Source organism: Pleurodeles waltl, chromosome 7 (assembly GCF_031143425.1).
Source record: "Pleurodeles waltl isolate 20211129_DDA chromosome 7, aPleWal1.hap1.20221129, whole genome shotgun sequence".
NCBI classification, from domain to species: domain Eukaryota; kingdom Metazoa; phylum Chordata; class Amphibia; order Caudata; family Salamandridae; genus Pleurodeles; species Pleurodeles waltl.
In genome coordinates, this window is record NC_090446.1 from 1,415,304,402 (window position 1) to 1,415,318,746 (window position 14,345).

Genomic DNA, 14,345 nt, shown 5'->3' on the forward strand with positions numbered 1-14,345 from the left:
CCCCAACCTGTTGTGAGTGTCACAGCGGAGAAGTGCGCCATCATTTCCGGCGGTCCAGACACAACCGCCAGCACCGTCGTTACTGGTCAGGAGACCACCGCCAGAGTCATAGCCCAGGAGGGCCCAAGTATCGTCACTGGTCCAGAGACCACTGCCAGAGTCATAGCCCAGGAGGGCCCAAGTATCGTTACTGGTCCGGAGACCACCGCCAGAGTCATAGCCCGGGAGAGCCCAAGTATCGTCACTGGTCCGGAGACCACCGCCAGAGTCATAGCCCAGGAGGGCCCAAGTATCGTCACTGGTCAGGAGACCACCGCCAGAGTCATAGCCCAGGAGGGCCCAAGTATCGTCACTGGTCTAGAGACCACCGCCAGAGTCATAGCCCAGGAGGGCCCAAGTATCGTTACTGGTCAGGAGACCACCGCCAGAGTCATAGCCCAGGAGGGCCCAAGTATCGTTACTGGTCAGGAGACTACCGCCAGAGTCATAGCCCAGGAGGGCCCAAGTATTGTCCCTGGTCCAGAGACCACCGCCAGAGTCATAGCCCAGGAGGGCCCAAGTATCGTCACTGGTCCAGAGACCACCGCCACCGCCGGAGTCACAGCCCAGGAGGGCTCAAGTATCGTTACTGGTCCAGAGACCACGGCCACCGCCGGAGTCACAGCCCAGGAGGATCGAGAATCCCACAGCCCCGCTGGGCAATGATGGAACGTCATGCCACACACCAACGACCAGTGTGGAGTTCGTCATGCCACACACCAATGTCCATTGTGGAGTTCGTCATGCCACACATCAACGTCCATTGTGGATGTCGTCATGCCACACACCAACGTCCAGTGTGGAGTTCGTCATGCCACACACCAATGTCCAGTGTGGAGTTCGTCATGCCACACACCAACGTCCATTGTGGATGTCGTCATGCCACACACCAATGTCCAGTGTGGAGTTCGTCATGCCACACACCAATGTCAGTATCAGAACCGCCATGGCAAAGCACCGCTGAACTGGGCAAAGAAAGCCATGGCAAAGCACCACTGAACAGGGCAAAGACCGCCATGGCAAAGCACCGCTGAACAGGCCAAAGACTGCCATGGCAAAGCACCGCTGAACAGGGCAAAGACCGCCATGGCAAAGCACCACTGAACAGGCCAAAGACTGCCATGGCAAAGCACCGCTGAACAGGGACAAGACCGCCATGGTGAAGACCGCTGAACAGGGCAAAGACCGCAATGGCAAAGCACCGCTGAACAGGGCAAAGACCGCCATGGCAAAGCACCGCTGAACAGGCCAAAGACTGCCATGGCAAAGCACCGCTGAACAGGGACAAGACCGCCATGGTGAAGACCGCTGAACAGGGCAAAGACCCCCATGGCAAAGCACCGCTGAACAGGGCAAAGACCGCCATGGCAAAGCACCGCTGAACAGGCCAAAGACTGCCATGGCAAAGTACCGCTGAACAGGGCAAAGACTGCCATGGCAAAGCACCGCTGAACAGGCCAAAGACTGCCATGGCAAAGCACCGCTGAACAGGGACAATACTTCCATGGTGAAGACCGCTGAACAGGGCAAAGACCGCCATGGCAAAGCACCGCTGAACAGGCCAAATACTGCCATGGCAAAGCACCGCTGAACAGGGCAAAGACCGCCATGGCAGAGCACCGCTGAACAGGCCAAAGACTGCCATGGCAAAGCACCGCTGAACAGGGACAAGACCGCCATGGTGAAGACCGCTGAAGAGGGCAAAGACCGCCATGGCAAAGCACCGCTGAACAGGGACAAGACCGCCATGGTGAAGACCGCTGAACAGGGCAAAGACCGCCATGGCAAAGCACCGCTGAACAGGCCAAAGACTGCCATGGCAGAGGACCGCTGAACAGGGAAAGACCGCCATGGTGAAGACCGCTGAACAGGGCAAAGACCGTGTGGGTATGAATAGTCCGGCACATCAGGCATCGTTCTCCCATGTGCATCTGGGACAGTGACAGGACATGTACTTTCACGGGGAGACTCATCCAGTCTGGCCACCAGTCCCACCCAGTACCAGTAGAGAACTGCATCTACTTGCAAAGATGTGTGTTTGCACTCCCCAGGATGGCACAGTGGGCAAGCCACCCACTGTAGAGACTTGAGAGACTGTGGCTTTGCACTCCCCAGGATGGCACAGTGGGCAACCCACCCACTGTATAGACTTGAGAGACTGTGGCTTTGCACTCCCCAGGATGGCACAGTGGGCAACCCACCCACTGTATAGACTTGAGAGACTGTGGCTTTGCACTCCCCAGGATGGCACAGTGGGCAAGCCACCCACTGTAGAGACTTGAGAGACTGTGGCTTTGCACTCCCCAGGATGGCACAGTGGGCAAGCCACCCACTGTAGAGACTTGAGAGACTGTGGCTTTGCACTCCCCAGGATGGCACAGTGGGCAAGCCACCCACTGTATAGACTTGAAGGACTGTGGCCTTACACTCCCCAGGATACATCAATGGGTATGGTGCCCTGTCGTGGATCTGGCTTCGCATTCATCTGGCTGAGGTGCCCCCCCTTGCCTTCCCCCTGAGGTGCCTGTATTGTTTCTATCTGATGCCCTGGCAGTGTTCTCTGGGATTTTGGTCAGGTATTGTGGGCCTCGCCCATGCATTTTTGGACTGTTTGTGCACAGACATTGTTGTGTACATATCTGCACTACTTCTTGTATTGTACATTTATTTTTCACAAATTTCGTGATATGTATCACAATACAGAGTTTGACCGCAATTCGCTTTGTCTTTGCATTCTTCCGGGGGGATTGTGGGTTGTTACTGTGATTTTTGTGACTGCATTGGTGTGTATGTTGTGATATGCGAGGGTGGGGGTGGGGGTGTTTGGTGGGTGTCCCCGTAACTTTTGCCTCCCCAGTGTCGTAGGTGCAGTACTCACCGGTATCTTCTGCGCGTACGTCGCTGTTGGTAGTAGATGAGCAGGAATGCAAGGGCTGGGTGTATTTGTAGTTCCGGCTCCATGGTGTCCTCGTTCCTCGTGGGATGTGTTGAGGTGAGCGTTTTCCCATAGCAAAAGCTGTTTCCGCCGTGTTTTTATCCACGGGGAATCCGCCCCGGAAAAGGTGGCGGATTGGTGTGTTGTGATAGTGTGGGCGGTACGTTGTCTTCCGCCTGTCGGTTGGCGGTGACCGCCGCGCTGCTTGTCTGTACCGCCGTGGCAGGCGGTGTGTTAAAGTGTCTGTCTTAGTTGGCGGTTTCCGCCAGGGTCGTAATTCCCTTTTTTTGTCCGCCGGCCTGTTTGCGGTATTACCGCAGCTTTAACACCATCCGCCAGGGTTGTAATGACCATCTATGTGTTTAACACATTAGGCGTTACATACCAGCAGTACAGACTACTTGTCCTTAGGGCTCCGTTGGTATACCCCGGGCCACCATCTTGGATCTGCAAACTCTACCTCGGACCAAGAAGATCAGATGGGGCTATAAGGTTCTTTCGGTGGCTGCAGCTAAACTTTGGAACACGCTACCCCCTAGGCTGAGGAGTGAATATGATCTTTTGGCTTTTAGAAAGGAGCTAAAAACTTGGCTGTTCCCACATTAGATACGGTCATGCGTTTCTTTTTTGCTTGATCTTCGGCTCTCTTACTCCTGTTTCCAGCGCTTCGATGCCTTGGCCGGAATGCGCTTTATAAATATGAAAAATACAAATACAGTGTGTGTTTGGATGAATAGACAGTTGGGTGAGAAGGGCTGAGCGGCAGGAGGCTGCTCCTCGTGGGGTTTTAACTGTAAGATAAACCTAAATCTTTATAAGCTACGAGCATCCATCATTCATTACAACAATGTCACTTTTTGTCTAATTATATTTTATGCAATACAGTTTATTTTTATACAACTGGGTGTTTTGTTTCCTTTGTGGTGTATTTGTTGCATCATATGTGTTGTGGGGATTGAACTGGAGTGGATTGGTGTGGGGTGTAGTAAATTGGATTGGAGTGTGGTAGATTGGACTGGGCTGTACTGGGGTGGATTGGATTGGTGTATGATAGATTGGATTGCAGTGTCCTGGATTGTGGTGCATTGGTGTGGGGTGAATTGGGATGCAGTAGGGTGGATTGGATTGTAGTGAGATGAGATGGATTGGATTGAATTGAGGCAGATTGTTTGGGACTGGAGTAGGTTGTTTGGGATTGTAGTGGGGCAGGTTGGAGTGGGACAGGTTGGAGTAGAGCAGGCTGTTTTAGATTCAAGTGGGGCACATTGGTGTGGGGCAGATTGAAATGGATTGGAGTTGGGCAGGTTGTTTTGGATTGAAGTGGAGCAGACTGAAGTGGGGCTGATTGTTTTGGATTGGAGTGTGGCAGACTGGAATGGGGCAGACTGTTTTGGATTGTTGTGGGGCAAATTGGAGTGGAACAGATTGTTTTGGATTGGAGTGGGACATATTGCTTTGCATTGAATAGAGCAGACTGGAGAAAATTGGGTTGTGTGGGGTGAACTGGATGGGAGTGGAGTGGATTGGAGTGTGGTGAGGTGAACTGGATTGGAGAGGGGAATATCGTTTTGGATTGGAGTGGTGTGGATTGGGTCAGGTTAGGCTGTTTTGGAGTGGAGCAGACTGGAGTGTTATGGATTGGAGTGAGGCAGATTGTTTTGGATTGGAGTGGGTCGGATTGGAGTGGGGAAGATTATTTTTGATTGGAGTGGGGTGAATTAGAGTAGGATAGATTGTTTTGGATTGAAGTGGGGCAGATGGGAGTGGGGTGGATTTGAGTAGGGCAGATTGTTTTAGATAAAGGTAGGGCAGATTGGAGTGATGTGGGCTGGAGTGGGACAGATTGTTTTGGATTGCAGTGGGGCAGATTGGAGTGGGGCAGATTTTTTGGGATTGGGTGGATTAGAGTGGGCAGATTATTTTGGATTGAAGTGGGGCAGAGTGTTTTGAATTGGAGTGGGCATATTGTTTTGTATTGGAGTGGTACAGATTGTTTTGGAGTGGTGAAGATTGTTTTTGATTAGAGTATGGCTAATAGGAGTGGGGCAGATTAGACTGGGGTGGGTTGGGAGGATTGGAGTAGTGTGGGTTGGAGTGGACTTGATTGGGGTGAGTGGTTTCGATTGGAATTGGGTGGATTGGTGTGGGGTAAAGTGGGGTGGATTGTAACGGGGTGGATAAGAGATGGTTGAATTGGAGTGTACTGCATGATTATGTGTTAAAGCATTGTTTCAGAAATTATACATAATAAGGAAACAATGTTGCTTTGCAATACTTCATACAAGTTAATGGTCATCTTTTGAGAAAAGCACCCACAAGAAAAACAAAAGAAAACATGAGTGCAAAGTCAGAAAAGACGACTTGACAAAATAAAAGAAAGTTATCCTTAAGAAAATAGAACTTTGTGTCCTGCTGGACACGTTTTTGTCAGTCACAAGCCTTCTATTTGCAGGGCACTAGAAGTTTAAAAATTTAAAAAACAGCACCTCAATTATGTCAGGAGCAGCGGACGGGCACTAATTAAGTTGTAATCAGTGCTTAGTCCCTGCTCCACACAGAGAAACGGGAATAATACCAAGCCTGCCTTGATGATTTACGAGGCTGTAAAGAAGAGAGCAACACAAATCAACAAATGGTGAGCGACAGGCGGTCTCCAAGCCCTTTACTGTACACAATATAGTCTTGCAAGTGCATGTACCCACAGGCTCGACTCTAAGAATATATTGCTTCCTATCTAATTAATATTAAGTGTCAATTATTGAGTTTAGATTAAATGGTTTATGAAGTCGGATAGTTTTATGATAACATTATTAATAATTTTGTTCCTTATGTTTTAAACCAACTTATACTCATTATTTGTATGACTGCATATATGCCTGTAGTTTAGCTACAAACATAGACCATTTGGAATCAAACGTTTTTCTCCAGCATTATCCACATGTAAATAGGAGTGATCCACTGTCTCACATTTCTCACATTACTTTTTTGCCAATTGAATTTATTGCACACATGTATATGTACACTTTATTTAAATTTAGCACAATTTCTAGATGTCATACCTACTCCAACCAGGAGCAATCACAGTGTACAGCCTTCTTCTGCTGCTTTACATACCACTCTGTACACTTCTTCACATCACAATGTGTGCCTTTGACCCAACACAACTGTTTTATTGATATTGGATACCTCACTGACAGTATGACAATATTCTTACTTTTTTTAAAGAAAAACACTTACCAAGCAGTACTGGCCAGTGATGGAAAAAGTGACTTCATTATCCTGAACTATGACACTATAACGTGGACCACAGGGTCAGACAGCGGAGGAAATCGCTGGACAGGATTGGGTGGCATCCCAGCCCAGGTAGGCTGAGTAGCAGGTAACTGGCTTCTTCAAGCCCAGTCGTCAAATATAGTTTTGAATGTAAAGTATTCCAATCGGTCAGGCATATTTTGTCTTTTTCTATTCATCTCGCCAGACAAAGTAATGTAACAGATGCATGTTACTATCTTGAGAAACAACCACATCTTTGTGACTCACTTCATGGCAGCTGCCTCACCTAGGTTTTTAAATGTATTTTAACAGCCGAACAACACTGACCCTACAACTACTGCAACTTTTTTAAATGAATTTTAAATTATTATAGTTCGTTTTTACTTAGAGGTATTACAACTCTAACACTAACCCAGTAGTTAATATTAAATATTAACACTACCATTGTCTCTGCATCAATTTAAAAAATAAATTAATAAGTTGATATTAAATTTGATATAAATCCGGTCCTGATTAGTTTAAATTTCTTATATGTAAATATGTATCCTAAATAGGACCCACAATGCTAACTTTACCGATTTCCTTAATGGATTTTATTTTTTACAATATTTTTAAAAATGTTTTTATTAATTTTAATTTCCAAAAAAGTACAATAACAGTAAACTTGCACTCGCCAAAAGCACATAGCCCTCATCAATCCTTGCCTGTCCTGGCCCTACCCACTTTCATCACGAAGTAGGTACCCCTCCTCCACCACATCCACATCATCGTCCGTCAAGCTGTGGTTTGACCTCCACCTCCCCCACACCTTGTCAAATTTCCAGGGGCACCCTCGACTTTCATGCACCACCCACTCCCCCTCTATACATCTGATCATACCCACTCTCTATTCGGCCCTCGTGAGGACCCAATCCCACCCCCATACCATAGCCACCTCCTTTTTTGCCATCATGAACCCCAGCATGCAGAACAACTGCCTATGAGGGGGAGCCACATCATTTAGTATAACTAGGATCATCAGCTAGGGGGTCCTAAGGAGATCAACTGCCAACACCAACTCTCATTCTGTGACCAAATCACTCCAATAAGAACTCACCCTGGGGCAGTCCTACACTGGGTGCATAAAGGTACACTCCACACCGAAGACACATGGGACTTTCTGCTCTCCTATTTTTGTAAAGACGGGACCTGTGATAATAAAACATGTGAAGAATGTTGAATTGTATTAGCCACAGCCTAGTGGGAATGACTACTTCCTGGATCAACATCACCTTTCCTTTATGGTCCCAACTTCAGACATCAGACGTCAGACTGTTACCGTACCCGGAGTTTCCCAAGATCAACCAGGGTATTATTCAAGATATACCAGTATTCCTGAGAAACCACCTTATGCCACCCAGAATCCAGGACTCCAAGGGTCTACTCTTTGTGAGATCCTTTGCAGGATCCCATACACTCTCAATCGTGAGAGTTGAAGGTCTTGGAATGACTGAGTATTGGCCAGGGCATATTCTTACTGTAATACTTCAAATGTCTTAATTTCACTACTGACAACAACACATCTCCCACTCTCTCTATCCCTCTCTGCTCCCAGCAATGGAAGCTGATGAGCCTGCCCACCTCAGGCAGAAGTGTGCCCTTTCATAAAGGAGTAGCCAGCATACATCTTCCCTGGCACCCCAGATCTCTTGTAGCCTCATCCCATGCCTTCAGCATTGCCTGGTTGGCCCCCGGCAGTGGCCGCACGTCCAGTTTCCCATAGATAAAATGAATATAGGTCTTCACCCCCATCACTGCCCTCTCCACACGATACACCAGCTCATCGTACAGACAGCATAGGGTAGTGTATGTGTTGGACTTTCGGCCACACGCATGGTCATCCCTAGTCTTTTTGCCTCCTTCCTCCTGTTTTTTCTGACCTCTTGCTGTTGGCTCTAGGACTCTGAGCACTTTATCACTGCTGACCAGTACTAAAGTGCAGGTGCTCTCCCATCTGAAGTTGGTATGATTGGCTTATACCTAATTGGCATATTTAATTTACCTATAAGTCCCTTGTACAGTGGTATCTCTATACCCAGGGCCTGTAAATTAAATACTACTAGTGGGCCTGCAGCGCTGCTTGCGCCACCCACTGAAGTAGACTTTCAAACCTGTCTCAGGCCTGCTAGCGCAGGGCCTATGTGCGCAGTTTTCTGCCACAGGGACCTGGCATCTAAATTTACTTGCCAGGCCCAGAACTCCCCTTTTACTACATGTAAGTCACCCCTAAAGTACGCCCTAGCTAGCCCTATGGGTAGGGTGCCATGTATGTAGAAAGGCAGGACATGTGCCATATTGCATGGCCTGTCCTGGTAGTGACAAACAGCCTAACTTGGTGTCTCACTGCTGTGAGTGCTGCCTTCTCATAGGGTTGCATTAGAAATGCCCTGCTTTATGTGTAAAGGGTATTGTCTGATTTATGAGGGGTAGCGTAGGCGTGTTTGGTATGGTTGTGATGGTGATAATAAATACTGCTTACTGGTGTGGGTGTATTTTTTATTACTATCCCAGAAATGCCACTTCTATAAAGTGCACATTTATCTGTGCTTATAATTCTGGTGTTTTGCAGCTTGACTCCAATCCACGTCTGGGCAGAGTGACAGTTGGGGCTTTGTGCATACTTTTCAGACAGCCTGTACACAGGGAGGGTGGAGGTGTCACCTAGGTGCATCTGCATACTGAATAGTCTTCCTGGGCTGAGAGAAGGGAGAGGCGGGGCACACCTGCATTTGTAAAGACTGTGCCCTGGCCTCACACAATAGGGTCGTTAACCCCCCACTGATTTTTGGAGCCTGTGCTGAAAGGAGAGAGGGGGCACTCCCAGAACCAGTTGTAACTGGCTGGAACCTCCTCTCCCTACCATTGTAAAACACTGTAAGAACTGACTATAAGTACAGGGGAATTTTCCCCACAATTTGAACATTCTTGGAACTTGAAACTGGACACAGGACGCTGATGAATGGACTCACCAGGAAACCGCCATGGACTGCTGCTGCTGTGCTGACCTGTGACCTGCCTGGTCACTCGGAGGAACTGCCACCATCTGCTGTTGTGGGCCTGGGTCCTTGTTCTATCGCCCCAATCAGGAAAGTACATCAAGGTATTGATTGTTCTCCCCTGGATTTTGGCTGGTAGGGGGTTGTGTTGGACTTTTGGCCATACGCATGGTCATCCCTAGTCTTTTTGCCTCCTTCCTCCTGTTTTTTCTGACCTCTCGCTGTTGGCTCTAGGACTCTGAGCACTTTATCACTGCTGACCAGTGCTAAAGTGCAGGTGCTCTCCCATCTGAAGTTGGTATGATTGGCTTATACCTAATTGGCATATTTAATTTACCTATAAGTCCCTTGTACAGTGGTATCTCTATACCCAGGGCCTGTAAATTAAATACTACTAGTGGGCCTGCAGCGCTGCTTGCGCCACCCACTGAAGTAGACTTTCAAACCTGTCTCAGGCCTGCTAGCGCAGGGCCTGTGTGCGCAGTTTTCTGCCACAGGGACCTGGCATCTAAATTTACTTGCCAGGCCCAGAACTCCCATTTTACTACATGTAAGTCACCCCTAAAGTACGCCCTAGCTAGCCCTATGGGTAGGGTGCCATGTATGTAGAAAGGCAGGACATGTGCCATATTGCATGGCCTGTCCTGGTAGTGACAAACAGCCTAACTTGGTGTCTCACTGCTGTGAGTGCTGCCTTCTCATAGGGTTGCATTAGAAATGCCCTGCTTTATGTGTAAAGGGTATTGTCTGATTTATGAGGGGTAGCGTAGGCGTGTTTGGTATGGTTGTGATGGTGATAATAAATACTGCTTACTGGTGTGGGTGTATTTTTTATTACTATCCCACAAATGCCACTTCTATAAAGTGCACATTTATCTGTGCTTATAATTCTGGTGTTTTGCAGCTTGACTCCAATCCACGTCTGGGCAGAGTGACAGTTGGGGCTTTGTGCATACTTTTCAGACAGCCTGTACACAGGGAGGGTGGAGGTGTCACCTAGGTGCATCTGCATACTGAATAGTCTTCCTGGGCTGAGAGAAGGGAGAGGCGGGGCACACCTGCATTTGTAAAGACTGTGCCCTGGCCTCACACAATAGGGTCGTTAACCCCCCACTGATTTTTGGAGCCTGTGCTGAAAGGAGAGAGGGGGCACTCCCAGAACCAGTTGTAACTGGCTGGAACCTCCTCTCCCTACCATTGTAAAACACTGTAAGAACTGACTATAAGTACAGGGTAATTTTCCTCACAATTTGAACATTCTTGGAACTTGAAACTGGACACAGGACGCTGATGAATGGACTCACCAGGAAACCGCCATGGACTGCTGCTGCTGTGCTGACCTGTGACCTGCCTGGTCACTAGGAGGAACTGCCACCATCTGCTGTTGTGGGCCTGGGTCCTTGTTCTATCGCCCCAATCAGGAAAGTACATCAAGGTATTGATTGTTCTCCCCTGGATTTTGGCTGGTAGGGGGTTGTGTTGGACTTTTGGCCATACGCATGGTCATCCCTAGTCTTTTTGCCTCCTTCCTCCTGTTTTTTCTGACCTCTCGCTGTTGGCTCTAGGACTCTGAGCACTTTATCACTGCTGACCAGTGCTAAAGTGCAGGTGCTCTCCCATCTGAAGTTGGTATGATTGGCTTATACCTAATTGGCTTATTTAATTTACCTATAAGTCCCTTGTACAGTGGTATCTCTATACCCAGGGCCTGTAAATTAAATACTACTAGTGGGCCTGCAGCGCTGCTTGCGCCACCCACTGAAGTAGACTTTCAAACCTGTCTCAGGCCTGCTAGCGCAGGGCCTGTGTGCGCAGTTTTCTGCCACAGGGACCTGGCATCTAAATTTACTTGCCAGGCCCAGAACTCCCATTTTACTACATGTAAGTCACCCCTAAAGTACGCCCTAGCTAGCCCTATGGGTAGGGTGCCATGTATGTAGAAAGGCAGGACATGTGCCATATTGCATGGCCTGTCCTGGTAGTGACAAACAGCCTAACTTGGTGTCTCACTGCTGTGAGTGCTGCCTTCTCATAGGGTTGCATTAGAAATGCCCTGCTTTATGTGTAAAGGGTATTGTCTGATTTATGAGGGGTAGCGTAGGCGTGTTTGGTATGGTTGTGATGGTGATAATAAATACTGCTTACTGGTGTGGGTGTATTTTTTATTACTATCCCAGAAATGTCACTTCTAGAAAGTGCACATTTATCTGTGCTTATAATTCTGGTGTTTTGCAGCTTGACTCCAATCCACGTCTGGGCATAGTGACAGTTGGGGCTTTGTGCATACTTTTCAGACAGCCTGTACACAGGGAGGGTGGAGGTGTCACCTAGGTGCATCTGCATACTGAATAGTCTTCCTGGGCTGAGAGAAGGGAGAGGCGGGGAACACCTGCATTTGTAAAGACTGTGCCCTGGCCTCACACAATAGGGTCGTTAACCCCCCACTGATGTTTGGAGCTTGTGCTGAAAGGAGAGAGGGGGCACTCCCAGAACCAGTTGTAACTGGCTGGAACCTCCTCTCCCTACCATTGTAAAACACTGTAAGAACTGACTATAAGTACAGGGGAATTTTCCCCACAATTTGAACATTCTTGGAACTTGAAACTGGACACAGGACGCTGATGAATGGACTCACCAGGAAACCGCCATGGACTGCTGCTGCTGTGCTGACCTGTGACCTGCCTGGTCACTAGGAGGAACTGCCACCATCTGCACCCCTTGTACTGGCCTGTAGCTGGGCCCACCAGCCCTATGCTCCTTCTTGTGTAGTTGTTCCCAGGGGCAGGGTGCTGTGGCCCCTGACCCCTGCAACGATCTTTGACATCTTTGCCCAGGATGCCTGAAGAGAAAAAAAATGCATTCTTTGAATGGTGGAAGCTGCTGAGGTCCTAGCGCTTTGAAAGCGCTTTTCTTTTGCCGAAGGAAATCACAGCCGCAGCCCGGGCTTTAATTATGCCCTCGCGCTTCCTGGAGCGCGTCTCTACCAAAAAGAAATCACCGCCGCAACCGGGCCCCTTTAATCTTTCAAGCGCGTCGGAGCGCGCTGTTGGTAACCCCAGGACGAAGAGAGGAGCCGGCGCGCTCCTCTCCGTGCCCCCGGGGCACCTTCAAACCAAATATCGGAGCGAACACGCTCCTACCGTGCCCCCGGGGCGAGGTTCGCCCTAGAGAGCGCCCCCGGGGCACAAGCAGGCACCTACTTGGGTGCCTGCCTTCGGCTGCAGCCCAGACGGGTCGCAGCGTCCAGGGTGAAGGTGGGCAGGAGGAGAAGCCTCGTCGGAGGCTCCCTGCCCCACCGCAACCCTCGTGTGGGCTGCGCCTGGATCGCGGGCCCCAGGAGGGGCCCGGTCAAATTCCTCGACCGAGCGGACGGACGGGAGCCTCATCGGAGGCTCGCCCGCACCGCCGGTCCCCAGCTTGGCCCTTGTGTGGGCCAGCACTAACTTTTCTGGGCTCCCCCCCTATTGAGGAGAGCCAGACAAGGCCCGGGGGGCCCCACAAAGTTTGGGGGTCCCAGGAGGGGCCCGCACTTGAAAATCGGAGGGGGTGCGTGGCGCCCCCCTCCTTCCTAAAAGTATTGGGCGAGCTGAGCCCCCATCAAGAGGGCCGGTGGAGGTCCAGGGGGGCCCCCAGTGATCACGGGCCCCTGGAGGGGCCCGTTTGGAGTACAGAGGGGGTGTGTGCTACCCTCTTCACTCCCACATTTGTCAAGAGGCCCCCGTTTTGCGCAGAGGAGCGCCGGGGGCCCCATTTATTCGTTTTAGGCACTGGAAGTGCCTCTGCATTATTCCCAGGTACTGTTAAATGGACAAATATAATTATGATTTAAAGTTCTTTCTACAGACTTTCTTAATTGTGTTATATTACCTGCCTGTACTATGATGCTTTTACATATGTGTGCACATGTTCCTTTTATGGGCATGACTTGCTAATATGTTTCCCTAACTTGCCATAGGTTTTCTAATGTTCCTACTATGGGCGTTTTATGATATGCTTATGACAAGTGTTCTAATGTGATAACGTGTTTCCTGACTACTGCTTATGTTGCAGAATACTGAGTAACCTGTGTGTTATGTGTGACTACTGCTAGTTTGCAGAGTAACTAATGTGTAACGTTCTGACAACTGCTAAGGTAGCAGGATAGTACTGTTATGTGATGTTGGTCTGATAATTACGTTGTGTACAATACAGTATATTTTCATATAATCTGGTGTTGTGTTTCCTTTGTGGTGGGGATATTGCGTCACATGTATGTGTGTGTTGTGCAAACGCTTTACGCATTGCCTCCGGGTTAAGCCTGACTGCTCGTGCCAAGCTACCAAGGGGGTGAGCAGGGGTTATCTTGGACGTGTAACTCCCTTGCCCTGACTAGAGTGGGTAAGTTCTGCCTGGCTGAGGTGCATACCCTAGCCAACCAGAAACCCCATTTCTAACAGTATGGTACTATGATATGCCTACATGTCAGGCAATGCCAATCTTCCATTATAGACCAAGTAGTAAGGTGCCCAAAGCGCCACTCTCGAGGTACCCCCATCCCAGAGCAAAGTCTGGAGTATTTTATCAAGGGTACAAAAGTAGCTCTTCAAGCCCCCCTAATTCAGTTCCAGGACGTTTTCCACCTCATTTGTGACCCAGATATAGGAAACCTGACCTGGTCAGCCAGAGGGTACCCTGTGGGGCCTGTCAGCCCTCCAAAATACCCTTGTTGATAAAGTATTGACCTTTCCCATTTAAAATGGTGCCCTGAGTAAGGCTCAAAGACCCGGAGCACTAACAGTACCATCAGAAGCGACCATTATGGATTGCCACATACACCAGCATGTTGTCAGTATTAAGGGGCAATTTCTCTTGGGTGTGCATCAAATAGGGGAAAACCACTATTTCAGCTTAACAGTGCACCCAGCAAGCCAGTGGCTCCAGGCAAAGCGCAAACAACTAAGGTGATAATGGACACCCTGGTCTTGTACCCCGCCCAAGTGTGAAGGACTCTGAAACCACCCCATTCACCTGCACTGCCACGGTAGGTGCCTTATGCAGAAGTCCAACCCAACAACAGAACACAG

General features: G+C 49.1%; 1 protein-coding gene across 2 annotated transcripts in view; it reads left to right on the plus strand.

Annotated features, from left to right (window-relative positions):
• Positions 1–14,345, plus strand: part of LOC138246421 (alpha-tectorin-like) — a 119,352-nt gene that overhangs the window by 90,580 nt on the left and 14,427 nt on the right. For both annotated transcript variants that reach the window (XM_069201029.1, XM_069201030.1), the window contains one exon: positions 6,200–6,337. In XM_069201029.1, coding sequence (XP_069057130.1) covers positions 6,200–6,337 — 138 coding nt within the window. The remainder of the gene's footprint in view (positions 1–6,199; positions 6,338–14,345) is intronic.